The sequence below is a fragment of the Dreissena polymorpha genome, chromosome 16 (genome assembly GCF_020536995.1).
Source record: "Dreissena polymorpha isolate Duluth1 chromosome 16, UMN_Dpol_1.0, whole genome shotgun sequence".
NCBI classification, from domain to species: domain Eukaryota; kingdom Metazoa; phylum Mollusca; class Bivalvia; order Myida; family Dreissenidae; genus Dreissena; species Dreissena polymorpha.
The window spans coordinates 25091320-25107607 of NC_068370.1; the positions used below are offsets into that span (position 1 = coordinate 25091320).

Here is a 16288-nt window from a genome sequence, read left to right on the forward strand (position 1 = left end):
CGATGTATGCTATTACGAGTGTAAATTAAATTCAAACTAGAAAAAAGTGTAGGAAAAAATCCTCTAAAATGTATGTTAAGTGGTTCCTTCTTAAATCTTTAATAAAAAAAAACATGCCTCGGTGTAATAACAAACAAAGATCTAAAATAAAGTAACATATAAAGTATCTATTGTCTTAAATAATGATGATGAAGTGTTACAATGACTTTACGGTTTTCATATTCCACACAAAAGACTAGCTTTCTTACTGTAATTTATTCTGTCGTCAACATGTCAATGTATTAATGAATCGTAATTAAGTAATTCACAACCGCATTGTAAGCAAACCGACGTTACCTAATGCGGTGAAGACGTACAAAGCGATAATTAAAAACGCTAATTTATATACTTGTTATATTACACAATCGACTAACAAATTGATTAATTATGACGAATCATTGCACGAATTTTCGGTCCTTTGCGTAAAAACCGTATACCCACATATTAGTGGTCGTATATATTGTCAGTAACCGCAACTATAAATGATGCTCATTTATTTCGCAAACGATTGTGACGTAATGGACCCAGTGTTTATATTGATTGTTGTGGGATTGTGGTAATTTTGACTAATGAGTGGACTTTATTGATTACCATTTTCCTTAATTTGTGGGTAGGGAATAGTATATAAGTAATACGTCGAAAACAGATTTTATAGTTCCTTAAGAGCCACAGAAGCAGAAGGCGTTTCAAAACCAGTTTACCTTAATGTAAGTAGGGAAACGAAAACAACTAAATATTTAAAGAAAAATAGTTGTGAATTTTTAACATATATTATTGTATGTCAAGTATACGTTAAATCTTTATCATAACGTAATCCAACAGACATAATTGCTTAAGTTCTTAATATGTGCAGAAAAACTAATTGAGTACATTTATATATTACTGTGCCTGTTTGATTAGACGTGTATTATGTTTTCTTTTGTTTTGATGGCTCTGTGAACCAATATGTATTTTGTATCAGCTCTAACAGTGCATGCCATGATAAAACTCGAGATTAGTGATTTCGCTTGCGCGCTGAAACTAGCGTTTTTATAGGCTATTAAGTAATAGTTAATAAATTGTTTTGTTACTAATAACATCTATGCTTGAAACATCCATATAATTTGCCTTTGCTTGTTTTGTTGTTTTTGTTGTAGTTTTTGCATGTGTGATAAATAGTTATTTACTTGGTCTTTCCATGTCCAGTGTTCATGTTTAAAAATTTACTTCTGATGAAGGCTATGGTTGTAAAATTGATAAGATTTAAATGATTTAAATAGCAAATCTTAAGTTATTGTGCGATAATTGTTATTTGTTTATCATGTTCTTTTGTGCAGACCTCAACATGAATACTGCGTGTGGATTTCTCTTGGCCGTTTTGGCCGTTTCTTCAGTCCAGGCGTTCGTGAGATACAGGAGTTATTATGGCGGCAGTCATGGGTTAGGAAGACTGTACGGTAACTATGGAAGCATGTACGGAGGATATGGCAATCTTTACGGTAGTCGCTATGGTGGCTACGGTAATCTCTATGGCAACGGATATGGACTCTATGGCAACGGATATAGCTCGTATGGCAAGGGATATGGTTTAGGAAACCTGTATGGTGGATACGACGGTCTCTATGGCAGCAGCTATGGTGGATACGGCAACCTCTACAACAACGGATATGGCCTTTACGGTAACGGATTCGGACTCTATGGCAACGGTCTCTATGGCAACGGTCTCTATGGCAATCGTTACGACTATGGACACGTCGGCCACGGTAGTCTTTATGGCCATGGTAGCTATAGACACGGTAAGTGCGTCAGCTGGTCACTTTAATTACTTATATGTTAACGTAAGCTTTTACATAAGGACAATAAGCCTCCGTGTATATCGCGCGTTGCATGATCGAATCTGACACATTTTATTTCACATTTTTATTTTGTTGTGTGATTTTGCCTTTTCAATTTATTACTGCTTAAGTTGTATATTTGCATACAAGTATTTACTTATGGTGATTTTGCTTTCAGGAAAGAAGAGCTACTATTAAGCAGACCACTCGCCAATAGTTGATCTGACAACGCAAACTACTATACCTCTCTCATGTATTTGCCATATTGTTGTAATTCCAATAGGTGCAATAAATTAAAATGCAAATGTGCATTGGTTATTTTCTTTTGTATATAAGATATTCTCTGAAGGGCATTAAACATATAAAACATCACACACGTAGTCCGTACCTTCACGTGTTTACGGTCTGATGCAATACGATAAGCTTATATCTTGACAAAAGACCATTTTTCATGATACCTTGTTCAGGGTGAATCAACAGGGTTTTCAGGGATTTACACACGGGCTGTATAGAATGTAAAAACACATTTAAGAACTTTATTTTTGAAAATATGTTAAGTTATTGATATAAATACCTTTGCAACAATCTTTAGTACATAAAATACAGTTTTTCTTGCAGACTGTGTCGATATACATAGAATACATCCTTTAATACATATGAAATCGGTGAAAAAAGTTCACGTTGCGTGAAACATAATCGTGCAGCATACATGGAATTTTTAAACAAGAACACGTGCTTATTAAATAAAATAATTCTGAGGTATTTCACATTGCCACAAGCAGTTTAAAAATCTGTCTTTTATGCGCTAGTTGAAATTCTTAAGATTTTTTTAAAATGTATTTGGAACGAAAAACAGCGCTCCCCGTTGTGTTTAATTCCATTAAAGGGGCCTTTTCACAGATTTTTGCATTTTTTTAACTTATTCATTAAATGTTTTATATCGATAAATGTAAACATTGGATCGTAAAAGCTCCAGTAAAAAATCAAGAATAAAATTTAAAAAAAGGAAAAGAACATTGCCCAGACCAGGTTTCGAACCAGTGACCCCTGGAGTCCTGCCAGAGTCCTGAAGTAAAAACGCTTTAGCCTACTGAGCTATTCCGCCGCGTACACAGAATGAACGTATTTTATACCTTATATAAGCAATCTTCGTAGTTTCACAAAATTTAACGACAAAAACAGAACTCTCCAAATTATTCAATCGTTTCGCGTTGCAACGCTTTATAATTTTTAGGTTTTAAAATCGTCAAAAGATGCATATAATGGCTATATTAGACCATGGTAAATGTTCAGTATTACTGTTTCCTCACAAATATCTTAACTAAAACGAAAATTTGCGAATCTGAAACAACTTTTTTCAATTTTGTCAATTTACCAAAGCGTGAAAAGATCCCTTTAAGGTTCATGGGGGGGATAAAATTCATTAAAAATTCGCTTTGGTTTTTCTTCATTCAATGTGGTACAATATGGTCAAACTATATATCATTTTAAAGCTAAAGACGGATAGAATAACATAAACACATTTTTGACATTCAATATTTGTGTGCATTATTCATATTTTGGTTTAAAACCAATACATTTTTACACTAATTTACAAAATCTCAATCTAAAGTTAGGAAGGATATGCACTACCTTAAGTTGAATAAATACAAAGCTATATACATATACAAGGTCAAGTTAGCAACATTTCACAGAAAATTATTGTCATAAAACAACAAATGAGTTTTTATTCAACTGCCTATTTTGGATAAATTTCCTAAACAAAGTTCTAAAAATAACTAAAACGTAACTACTTTTTAAAAATCCAGGTATGGTGGATAGTGAGAGTCACAATTCTTTTTCAAAGGCTTAACAATTTTGTTATTTACCTCTCAACCAAATTGCAAATTTAAACCATCTAAAATTGAAATAGATTGCAGACGACATATAAAATCGTAAAGAATTATAAAGAAATTGGCAAACCGATTGATTTTATATTTCGATTACTTCTACCCATTTTGAAAGCGTGGCCCTCGCTGTGCTCCGTAGAAAAACGTGCAAAACAAATCGGTCGAAACCACGTGCAGTAGTGAGAAAACCGGGTATGTGTATACACATACCTGAGAAAACACAAACATATTTTGACAGTTGGTTCGCAACTAGTAAAACAACTATTAACATTAATCAGCAAGAGATCGCACTCAATAACAGAAATGACCACGTAGAGATATCATCACTTACCCTATTTCAAATATTTTCCAGCTGAAAATTGTCCCCCACACGTCTTTTTTAGTTTATTTGTATTGTTTTTTCTGGAGCCAAAGTGCATCTCACAGAATTTCCATCTAACTTCCGTTGTTTTCACTTTCGTTATTAAAAACTTTGTTTAAAAGAATTATTTCTCCTTTTAGATTGTTAAAGCGATGTGTTATTATATATTATCAATAGAATAGTATACCGTGATGAATTTAACGGAGTTACGTATCGATCTTTCTGTCAGTCTGTAAGCGTACTATTTTATGCGCAATAATATAAGTATGGTGATTCGACAACAATTGTAAACATTGGTGAAATGCTTCTTACATAGTTATTCTTTTGAGTGTTTATGAGGTCTGATCGTGCAGTTTGAAAACATCAACGGAAAGATTACAATCCAATGCATTTGTCATCGTCAACCGTTTGGAATGTCAATTAGGCGATGAGTTAGTTTTTAGCATGTTTCTTTCTATGTTATGAATTTACAAATGGCTGCCCCCATGGTGATGAAATGACATGTGTTCGAGTTTTGATATTTCTAGATATGTAAACTTTTTTTTACTATTTTAGCGTAACTTGCCCTCGTCAATGTCGATATTATTCACTAGTTATATAATTTTCCGCCGAAATACGTGGAATAAACATGATTCAGATTTTTGAAAATAATGTATATTTTAGTGTTAAAATCGCTTTGTATTTTGATTGATTTTGTGGATGGTATGATACGTTGATGTACAAAATTGGTAGCAGTTTGAAGGAAAAACATCCTTTAAAGCATATATGTATACATTTTCAATGTGGCAATCTTCCTTTAGTCAAATTTGAGTTCAATGCTTGGGGTCCCACATTTTTCAAAATGAAGCCTCTACATGAACCTTAACGTTTTATTGGGAACCCAACACAGCCACGTGAACCATGTGTTCGCAAACAATTACCTGACACTGAACAGTATGCATGAATATTTTGAAAATTTATTATTATTTAACTATATACATTTCATAGCTGGAAGTATTATAACTAGATACAATAATATTGCATTAGTTCAGTACGCCTATCGCGCTGATGTTAGCATTGAAATTATAGTGCACCGTTATATTCGAGTGTTTTGTTACTTAAACTTATATTTTACACAGACCACTCAGCAAAACCTGTACGCGGTTGAGATAGAGTCAATAGTAAAAGGCTCAAATCAAAGCGCTGACGGCACTGAATTTGTTCGCTGTTGTATAATCTTAGACGCAACTCAGTTTTCAAAATTATGCTTTTTATTTCGCAAGTTTGAAATGACCACAACCCATTCAAAGAGTGTGTCTTCAAGCACTGGTCGAGATGTGTTGTGTTTTTTTTCCCAATCATTGATACAGCTAATCAGTGTGCACAGGCTAATCTTATTTGACATGCATTTAGCACCGTTTTCCCTGAATGCAGCCAATATGTACAGATTTCAATGATAAACACTAGACTGGCCAACGTTGTCTTACAAGCTGTAAAATTTTTACTTTAGTTATCCACACAGGCAGTCACGGGTTACGGTTCCTAGCGTACTTAACGCAGACTGACTTGCAAAATTGCTCACGCTCACAAATAAAATCATAATCTGGGCATGAAGGGGTACAACTCTATTCGTCTAACTAGAAACTAATACGGTATAAATCATAGTTCTCTCCAATTGATATATTAATAGCTGTTGAGTTAATACAACGTCTGGGTAAACATTGTTTCTTATTTAAAATGGACATCAAAAATGCTTTCAAGATCATACCAATCAAGAAAATCCGTATTTGAAACCATAAAAAAGAAACTCTGCTTCCGCATTATCATACCCTCGTAGAAATTTTTGTAACGCGTCTAATTTAACCGGCGACAGAGCGATGTCTTTAATGTTTTTGTTTTGACAGTTACTGCGTGTATCGACTAAAATTGCCTCGGTTTTGTCCGAATTGACGCTGCCCGAACCTATGTGAATTTGGGTTATTTCTGCCACGAAAGGAATCATCGAACCTCGGTGTGTTTGCGCGCCTGGCGACTCCCGAAGCTTCCGCTACGCTCTGACAGTTTATTGCTGGATGGTTATCCCGACAGCGCGAGCAATTGTGAGGAAAACGGCAGTTTACCAGGCGGAACCCGATTGTATAAACGCTGGTTAAAGTTACCGCTCGGTAACATTCAAACCTTGGTAAGTTTGCGGTTATTCAGGTATAGTAACCTTCAAGGTAACTCGATTGTATAAACACGATATACCGCAAAGTAACCTAACCGCGCATAGTGGAATTTAACCACCGGTAACTTTAACCAAAACATGTCCACAATGCATTTTCTAATGACGTAATTTTCGCGCGAAGTGTCACGCTTATAAACAGCGACATGTATTTTTTTTTTCAAATTCATTTACAAATGAATTCACAATCAAATAAAGTGTAAATTTTAACTATGAGTTCATCAAAATGACCAGGGACAAATTGATAATGATGTCGGGATTTGCATCATTTAGCGGAATCCCTGGTGCTTCCAAACTGCAAGAGAGTGCTTACAAAGACGTCTATTCTTCTAGTTGTTCTAGATGTAACATAAAAATTATACATGGTCGTCGTAACATGCTAGACTATTCTTCTAATTTGGCTTATGTTTACAATAAACTTACTTACCTTCTTGTACAATAAGGGAATTTACCATAGACAAATAAAACATTGTTCAATTTTAAATATATCTTTGTATGCAGAAATCTGCAAATGCAACCGAGTTCACCAACGGCTATTATTTGTGTCGTGTTCTGAGAAAACTGGGCATAATGCATGTGCGTAAAGTGTCGTCCCAGATTAGCTTATTAAGTTCGCACAGGCTAATCAGGGACGACACTTTCCGCCAAAAATTGATTTTTGCTAAGAAGGGACTTCATTTTAACAAAAAATGTCATAAAAGCGGAAAGTGTCGTCCCTGATAAGCCTGTGCGAACTGCACAGGCTAATATGGGACGACACTTTAAGCACATGCATTATGTCCATTTTTCTCAGAACACTACACATTTGATTAACTGCTCCGGTTCATTTTAACAGCAGTAATGTACATAGAGTACATGACGTAGCGTGTGACGAAGAAGAAAGTTTATTGAGTTCTCATTTGAATATAATGATATGATGGCATAAGGGTCTTTATTTAACTATGCTAAAATAATTATCAAAGACCCTAGATGCAAACTCGTCAATTATTGAATTAAATGGATTATTTATGGATTTTAAAGGATTATTAAAGGTATGATACTAGTTCGAACGTGTTTTTTTTTTGTTTGAACTTTTGTTGTTCCCTGTTCTCGGAGAAATGATTTTAACATAGGCGCCATAGATGCATCGGATCACACACGGCATACCCATAACAGAATATAAGAAACACGTTCTGTGCGTCCTTAAATTCGTCGTCCGAAGTAGAAAAACGTATCGTATTGCCCTGTAAATTAAGTCAAATAAAGTGTCAGTCGCTGCAATTTGTTGTTTACTCGTCGAAATTGTGAAGGTCGTCGATGGTAAGCTTTTATAATGTCGCGCGCCACGGCCATTTTGTGTAAGTTACCTCTCGGTTACTTGTACTTACCCACCTGGGGAAGCAGGGTATGTTTTAACTGGATTTTAACCGATCGGTATAACTAACCAAATTTTATACAAACGCTTACCAACCAGTAACCAACATGTTACCGACTTTTAACCGCCGGTATGTGGTTAACCGCCGGTTTAACTGTTCATACAATCGGGTGCAGGCGGCAACTTCCCTGGTTAAAATAATTACACGTGTACTGGTCGCGTGAGGGGCGTAGAAACGTTCCCGATGTGTGCGCGTTTGCGGGTTGCACAAGCATACAGCGCCACCAAAGGTCATTATTTATTTCCGACCAGGGTGAGGGTGAGATGCCCTGACGGAGCCTGAACTGCTCGTCATAGGTGCGCCAAGCCAACCCACCCTGGCGGTACGCGGCCTCTCTTATGGTTAAAAAATATTTCAACAATTCTTGTGTTTTTGATTTGTTATGATCAAAAGATAAATACACAGACATGAAGATTATGAATGCGTCTGACAATTTCACGATCGAACCATCGTGTCTTTGCATTCTTATTGTTGCGCCACCAGGCGGCCGTCCGCTGAAACTGAAAGTGTTGCCCCTGACATATGACTTTGGAGCTCTACGGACCCTTTTTACAATAATGCGAAATTAACAAATTCACCCTGCCCGATTTGTTCTTTTAACTGATCGGGGATGTGGGCCGCTACGTCATCCGAAACTATCCCGATGTTTTGCATGGCCGCGCTCGCTACTGTGATGTTCGACGCGGCGGTCATTGTTGACTGGCTCGGCTGCTGCAAACTAAAAGTGGGTACACTAACATGAAGGGGTTCACTTGTAACGATAGCGGTGCTTGAACCATTTGGCACTCTCTTTTTCCTGTTCTCGGCCTCTCTAAGTAGTAGATCAAAATCGATAACTTTTTTACCTTTATCCCCTTCGTTTAGCCTGTTGCCATCCGGGCTTACCGACCTCGGCCTCTTCTGCGCCCCTGTCTTTCGTCGCGCGCCTCTACCTCTCATGCTGACTGAGATTAAATGCGATTTTATACAAAAGCTTTAAAGTCTGTCTGAACTGAATTTCGTCTTGACTGAAAAGGAAGTAGCATTCCAGAAAATGCCACCTGTGCAAATTCGGAGAACCTCGGCGTTAGCAACCTGCTAGCGTCCCTTGATACGAGGTAGCGAACAACCTTACCCGTTTTGTATTCAAAAATAGATGGAAATTATTCCTTATAGAAATGAATAATTTGTTTTATTTCCAATGTTTTTGCGAATATAAACCTAAAATGATATATCTGATGTGATTGAACCTTCAAATATTGAAATAAATCAACAATTATCTTTAAAAATGATATGTGGCGTATAACAACAGTTGAAAAATAAAGGTTGAACATTTATGTTTTAAATTATTTAACTGAAATCAGAAGATTTATTGCAATTATGTATCCCCAATGATAGTCGCTTATACAGTGTATACCAATAAATGGTACATATCACCTATTGCCTTTGCTTTTTATCAACTTATATATGCTGGTATTTGCAGAGTGTAAAGGATATAAAAAAATATTCATAATACATATGTACATGTATATTTAAAATGTACACTACACGTATAATCAAAATGCACACTACACGTATAATCAAAATGCACACTACACGTAAATTCAAAATGTACACTACACGTTTATTCAACATGCACACTACGCGTATATTCAAAATGCACACTACACGTAAATATAAAATACACACTACACCTATATTCAAAATGTACACTACACGTATATTCAAAATGCACACTACACGTATATTCAAAATGCACACTAGACGTATATTCAGAATGCACACTACACGTATATGCAAAATGCACACTACACGTATATTCAAAATATACAATACACGTAAATTCAAAATGCACACTTCACGTATATTAAAATGCACACTACACGTATATTCAAAATGCACACTACACGTCAATTTAAAATGCACACTACACGTAAATTCAAAATGCACACAACATGTAAATTCAAAATGCACACTACACGTATATTCAAAATGCACACTACACGTATATTCAAAATGCACACTACACGTATATTCAGAATGCACACTACACGTATATGCAAAATGCACACTACACGTATATTCAAAATGTACACTACACATATATTCAAAATGCACACTACACGTATATTCAAAATGCACAATACACATATATGCAAAATGCACACTACACGTATATTCAAAATGCACATTACACGTATATTCAAAATGCACACTACACGTATATTCAAAATGCACACTACACATATATTCAAAATGCACACTACACGTATATTCAAAATGCACACTACACGTACATTCAAAATACAAACTACACGTTTATTCAAAAAGCACACTTCACGTAAATTCAAAATGCACACTACACGTATGTTCAAAATACACATTACACGTAAATTCAAAATGCACACTACACGTAAATTCAAAATGCATACTACACGTAAATTCAAAATGCACACTACACGTACATTTAAAATACACACTGCACGTAAATTCAAAATGCACACTATACGTATATTCAAAATGCACACTACATGTAAATTCAAAATGCACAATACACGTATATTCAAAATACACACTACACGTAAATTCAAAATGCACACTACACGTATAATCAAAATGCACACTACACTTAAATTCAAAATGCGCACTACACGTATATTCAAAATGCACACTACATGTATAATCAAAATACACACTAAACGTAAATTCAAAATGCACACTACACGTAAATTCAAAATGCACACTACACATATATTCAAAATACACACTACACGTATATTCAAAATGCACACTACACGTATATTAAAAATGCACACTACATGTAAATTCAAACTGCACACTACACGTTAATTCAAAATGCACACTACATGTAAATTCAAAATGCACAATACACGTAAATTCAAAATACACACTACACGTAATTTCAAAGTGCACACTACGCGTAAATTCAAAATACACACTACACGTAAATTCAAAATACACACTACACGTAAATTCAAAATGCACACTACACGTTAATTCAAAATACACACTACACGTAAATTCAAAATACACCCTACATGTAAATTCAAAATGCACACTACACGTATATTCAAAATGCACACTGACATGTGTACGTAGATATTAACAATACTACATCAGATAACATTATGCGCGTCTTCCGGCATATTATGTATTTAACATCAGTTTGATCTTCACGATTTAAATATATGTTAGCGTTTCATTAAGACGCAGCTTTCCTTCATTATATGTATATAACAAACGCGTGGTCAAGTGCATTGTTCATTGTATAAGAATACATTTTCATATACAAACGAAACATTAGCGACATTTCTGATTTTTCGGCGAAGCTGTCTAAACCATGTTTTCATTGTGATTGTTCTTTATCAACAGCAAATAAAATGTTGCAGAAATTTACCACCAGTAGGCCCGCATTGATAACTGTATTGTCCAGGGTGCAGGATAACGTGACTTTGTGGGGTTCCACTTTTAGCTTTAATGGATTTAAACACGACGGTTGGTGGTGCTTTATTTCAAATAACTTTATAAACAATTTCTCTTAATGATTTCAACTATTGCATAAAAAACAGGTTTTAATGCGTCTTATGGCATTGTGAAATACATCATAATTACTTGATTTGATACGCCTGTATTATTGTTCAAAATTCGATTTGCACTACAAGGTTATGTTTCACGAAAAGTGAAATTTTGTCAACGATTTCAGATGTATTCAATGATTTATTCTTATAAAAAGGCTTTTATGCACTAAAGATATTTGCAAAAATAAAAAATGTAACGGTGTGATTAGATTGAATGTGTCCAGCCCGTGTGAAAACCCCTGAAAACCCCGTCTATACTGCACCCTGTTATCGCTTTTGTTTAAAAAAAAACCTCAACTAAGCAAAATGGAAAACGTCCTGCTTTGACTTCAACGCGTGTAAAATTTCATTATGAAAAAACTTGTTGACTATCTTTAGTTTAAACCTATTTATTTTAGCTCGATTGCATCGAAATCCTTAGGCTTGTAGAAACACTTTCGAGTCCGTTTCCTGGGCCTATAACCAGTACTTGGTGTCTTTGGAGAAAATCTAATTTTTTAAGCCAAGTTATTCATCATTTAAATGGGCCGTGCTGTGTGAAAATGGGGGTTTAATGAATGGGCGTAAAGTGCCGTCCCAGATTCGCCTGCGCAGTCCGCTAATCATGGACGACACTTTCCGCCTTAACTTGATTTTTGCTAAAAAGAGACTTTTTTATACGAAAATTATCATAAAAGCGGAAAGTGTCGTCCCTGATTAAGACTGGGTAAGACTGCAACGCCGAAAGAATATTTACTAATATCGTATTGATGTCTTTACTATTATTCAAATGCACTTGATTTATGTCATTAAGAATAATAATTAAATTTAAACAAGCGCAATCGGCAGAAAAACAATGCGCTTACATTTTTGACAAATAAATGGCTCCTCCCAGATAAGTTTAAAAAAAACGTAAAATTAATTGGTTTATAAACACGTAGCATATCAATTACCGTTTGCTAAAGCAAAAAATAGAGTATCCCGATGACTTAACAGTTGTCCACGCATATTTGATACACTAGTTTGACTGTTTTACAAAGTCAAAATACGTTAGAGTAGTTTATTCTGACGTAAACGTTTCATAAGTATAAAGAAAGCATAATGATGTTAATTCTTTGCTGCATTACAAGCATACAAACGTAACCTTCTGACGTATAAAGCGATAATTAAAAAACGCTTTATTTTACACAATTTACAGATTTAAAGCGCACACGATATGCACTTAAATAAATTATAATGAATTTGTTCCACGAATGTTCGGTCCTTTGTCGACGTTATCAATCATTATGGTGGTAATATGTCTCGTAAACCGCCGAGATTTTGAACTCTGTTCATTGATTTCGCAAATAATTTTGACGTCATTAACCAAGTGGTTGATAACCGTGTTCGTAAGTTGATTGTTGTGGGTTTGTGGGTAATTTTGACTAATGAGTGGGCTTCATTGATGACCATTTTCCTTAATTTGTGGGTAGTGAAAAAGTATATAAGTAAAACGTTGACTGCAGTGTGCATATTCCGACTGCTAGCCACAGAATCAGAAGACGTTCTTACCGGTAAATCAGTTTACTCTAGTGTAAGTAGGGAGGGGGGAATAACCACACAGATACTAATTAAAAAAATATTTATATAAATTAATTTGAATATTTTAAAAATATGATAGTATTTCAATTGTGTATTTTATAATGAAATAAAATTTATTGATAACTAATAAATAATTTCTTCAATAACAAAATCTAAAAAAGTAACTTCTAAAGCACTTTATATATACAAAAAAATTAGTCAAGTGCTTTTTCTGGTACTGATGAACACATTTCTACGACGTGTACTCTGTTTGGGCTTTCACTGTTGTTTTTGTTTGAATGGTTCAAATAACAAATATATATATATATATATCGAAGCAGCACTAACAGTGCACGATTTAAATGAGTCATTTCACATCTTCTGGAACTAGCGTCAGTATATAGCATGTAGTAATAAGCTATTTGTTTTTATGTTACTAGTAGTGTTAAGTACATCCATATACGTTGCCGTTGTTTGTTGTGCTGTTGATGTTGCTGTTGTTTTTTTGCAGTGGTGATAAACTGTAAATTAAAAGGTGTTTTAATGTTTCATGCTTATGATGAAAGCTATGGTCGTAACATGTACAGCATTTACAAGTAATTCTTACGTGAGATAATAATTATTTGATTATTATTCTTTTTTGCAGACCTCAACATGAATACTGCGTTCGGATTGTTGTTGGCCGTTTTGGCCGTTTCTTCAGTACAGGCGTACGTTAGATACAGGAGTTATTATGGCGGCGGTCATGGGTTAGGAAGACTGTATGATAACTATGGCAGCATGTCCGGAGGATATGGAAATCTTTACGGCAACGGTTATGGCGCCTATGGCAACGGATACGGCGTTTATGGAAACGGATATGGAAGCTATGGTAACGGATACGGCCTGGGTCAGTTGTATGGAAGCAGCTTCGGTGGTGTTTATGGGGGATACGGTGGTCTTTATGGTAGTCGCTATGGTGGCTACGGCAACATCTATGGCAACGGACTGTACAGCAATGGATATAGCACGTTTGGCAACGGATATGGTTTGGGAAACCTGTATGGTGGATACGGCAACCTCTACAGCAACGGATACGGCCTTTACGGTAACGGCCTCTATGGAAGCGGTCTCTATGGAAACAGTCTCTATGGAAACGGTCTCTATGGCAAGCGTTACGGCTATGACCACGTCGGCCACGGTAGTCTTTATGGCCATGGTAGCTATAGACACGGTAAGTGCGCCAGCTGCACACTTTATAACTTGTATATTAACGTAAGCGTTTACATAAGGACAATAAACTTCCGGGCTATATCGCGCGTTGATTGATCGAATCTGACTTCTTGTATTTCACATTTTATTTTGGGTGCGTGGTTTAACCTTTACGAATTATTGCTGATAAAGTTGTATATTTGCATACAAGTGTTCACTTATCATGATTTTGCTTTCAGGAAAGAAGAGCTACTATTAAGAAGACGACTTTCCAATAGTTGCTGTGACAACGCATATTCACTCGTTACCTGCCTTATATGTTCGCCATATTGTTGTTATTCCAATCGGTGCAATACACTCAAATGCATTTTTGTATTGGTTGTTACTTATTTATATCAGAAAATCACTGAGTTGCATTATACATATAACACCACACAACGTAATTCACATCTCGGTCCGATGCTTTATGATGTCCTGGCCGAAAAACTATCTCTTGACGAAAGACTGTTCACTGTCAAAAGCCTCTAGCTCGCCAACAATGTACTGACACTGAACAGTATGCATGAATATTTTTATATCGTAAAAGATTTCTTTTTTCCAAATCAATGCAGAAACTGTAAAATAGATAAAAGAATATCGCAGTAAAGTATTATCAAATACATGTAGAAGGCGTTAATGTTGGCAGTATGACGCTCATTTAAATAATAGTCCACTGTAATATTATAGTTGTATGTTACTAAAACTAATAGTTTACACAGGCCACTTAATAAAAACTGTACACGGATAAGTTGGACGCAGAACTTAAGAGCCCCCCCCCCCTCCACACACACACACACACACACACACGAATCTTGGTACGAAGAGGGGCGCAACTCGTTTCGTCGCACCAGTTTTTAAAACGGTGTCAAGCGTTGTACTCTCCCGTTGATATTAAAATGGTAAGCATATTATATTCGACGACGAGTTTACTCAGTTATTATTAAAGCGTTTTTTCCAGTGTTTATTTACATAAATGATTAATATGTCATGTTTGAATACAAACAAGAATAGTTTTCTTATATTATTTTGTTTTACCTTTCTACGCTATTAAAGAGCGATAGATTATTTTGCATTTAATGACAAACGTATAGTATATAATAAATTCTAACCCAAATGGTTTCTGATTTATCAAGTAATTCCACTATATTTTATCACTTGTTTGGATATGGTTTGATACCAATCCCGTTGTGAAATATGTTACCATACCTAGCAAGGACCAATCTAACGGTCAAACACCGGCGACACGTGTGCATTTAAATGTTTATGAGGTCCTTTCGCGCCCGAAACTGAATACTAGTAATTTGCGGACCTATAGTTTGTCCCAGCTTTTCTGTCTAATTGGTTTATTACACCACGAAAGTAAGACCAAATTTAAAATAATTTTCCATCCATCAAGTTTTCAATTTTGATAGGGTTTACAAGTCCGATTACGATGAGGAAATGTAGCATGTAGCATACACACCAAACTCACATGCTGTGCCGCGATTCAAAATTGAAAAACGGTTTATTAAGTTAGAAGCGCGTTTAACAAGCACTGCTTTATTCGGACAGCCATTGGGAAAACACCGACTATATAAATTATATAGTGCAGATCTTTAAACAAATCAGGTACTTCAAATGAATTCCAAATGACTAAACCCCGTTGCCAATCAAATATTGTTTTAAGGCTTATTTTAAAGTCATAAGAAGGAAAATCGTTTGTAAAAATATATGAAAATATGGGATAGTGTACCTCCCACACCCGCAGTAGTCATCAGTAAGATTGCGTGCTACGTTTAACATGGGTATAGCCAATTAAATCGTGATCATTAGGCCATCGGCCAACGCGACGTCTAGACTTCACGCTAAGAAGTCTTTATTGAAAAAAGAAGACTGGCAACCCCCCACACAAGTTGTGGCCGGGATGGGATCGATCCCGATTGACAAAAAGCGTTCTTCCAGCCAAGCTAGTCGGTGTGGCATTTGCACGTCCTTTGTTCCCGCGTGGTCAGTTTGGTAGGTAACAATAAGTGTCTAAAGTAAAACATAAGTATTGTACATCCTTATGGACGACAGTAGTTTTTTTTGTAACATGGTTTCGTTTCACTATTAAAACATGAGGGAAATATTATAATTTATCACGGATTTGGAGACGTTTATGAGAGTAGAGCTCGCCTGGTTTAATATGCTTAAGAAAAACATATTCAACAAATCATACTAGTAACATCAACAAATTTCAGG

The 16288-nt window shown here is 35.5% G+C and overlaps 2 protein-coding genes across 2 annotated transcripts; both read left to right on the forward strand.

The window, feature by feature from the left end:
• The first annotated feature begins 708 nt into the window (after window positions 1–708).
• On the forward strand, window positions 709–2156 carry LOC127862263 (keratin-associated protein 19-2-like). The gene is made up of 3 exons (XM_052401329.1): window positions 709–746; window positions 1356–1814; window positions 2032–2156. The coding sequence occupies exons 2-3, from the start codon at window positions 1364–1366 to the stop codon at window positions 2049–2051; spliced, it is 471 nt and encodes a 156-aa protein (XP_052257289.1). The 5' UTR covers window positions 709–746; window positions 1356–1363; the 3' UTR covers window positions 2052–2156.
• A 2848-nt stretch (window positions 2157–5004) lies between these two features.
• On the forward strand, window positions 5005–14393 carry LOC127862262 (keratin-associated protein 21-1-like). Its single transcript, XM_052401328.1, has 3 exons — window positions 5005–5036; window positions 13485–14051; window positions 14269–14393. Exons 2-3 carry the CDS (start codon window positions 13493–13495, stop codon window positions 14286–14288), a joined length of 579 nt encoding a protein of 192 aa, XP_052257288.1. The 5' UTR covers window positions 5005–5036; window positions 13485–13492; the 3' UTR covers window positions 14289–14393.
• The last annotated feature ends 1895 nt before the right edge of the window (window positions 14394–16288 follow it).

What these genes read in the sequence shown, in the direction of transcription:
- LOC127862263 (XM_052401329.1), top strand. Translation starts at nt 1,364, where the DNA reads ATGAATACTGCGTGTGGATTTCTCTTGGCCGTTTTGGCCGTTTCTTCA. An exon ending in CCATGGTAGCTATAGACACG is followed by an intron (nt 1,815 to 2,031) that starts GTAAGTGCGTCA and finishes TTTTGCTTTCAG; the next exon opens with GAAAGAAGAGCTACTATTAA.
- LOC127862262 (XM_052401328.1), top strand. Translation starts at nt 13,493, where the DNA reads ATGAATACTGCGTTCGGATTGTTGTTGGCCGTTTTGGCCGTTTCTTCA. An exon ending in CCATGGTAGCTATAGACACG is followed by an intron (nt 14,052 to 14,268) that starts GTAAGTGCGCCA and finishes TTTTGCTTTCAG; the next exon opens with GAAAGAAGAGCTACTATTAA.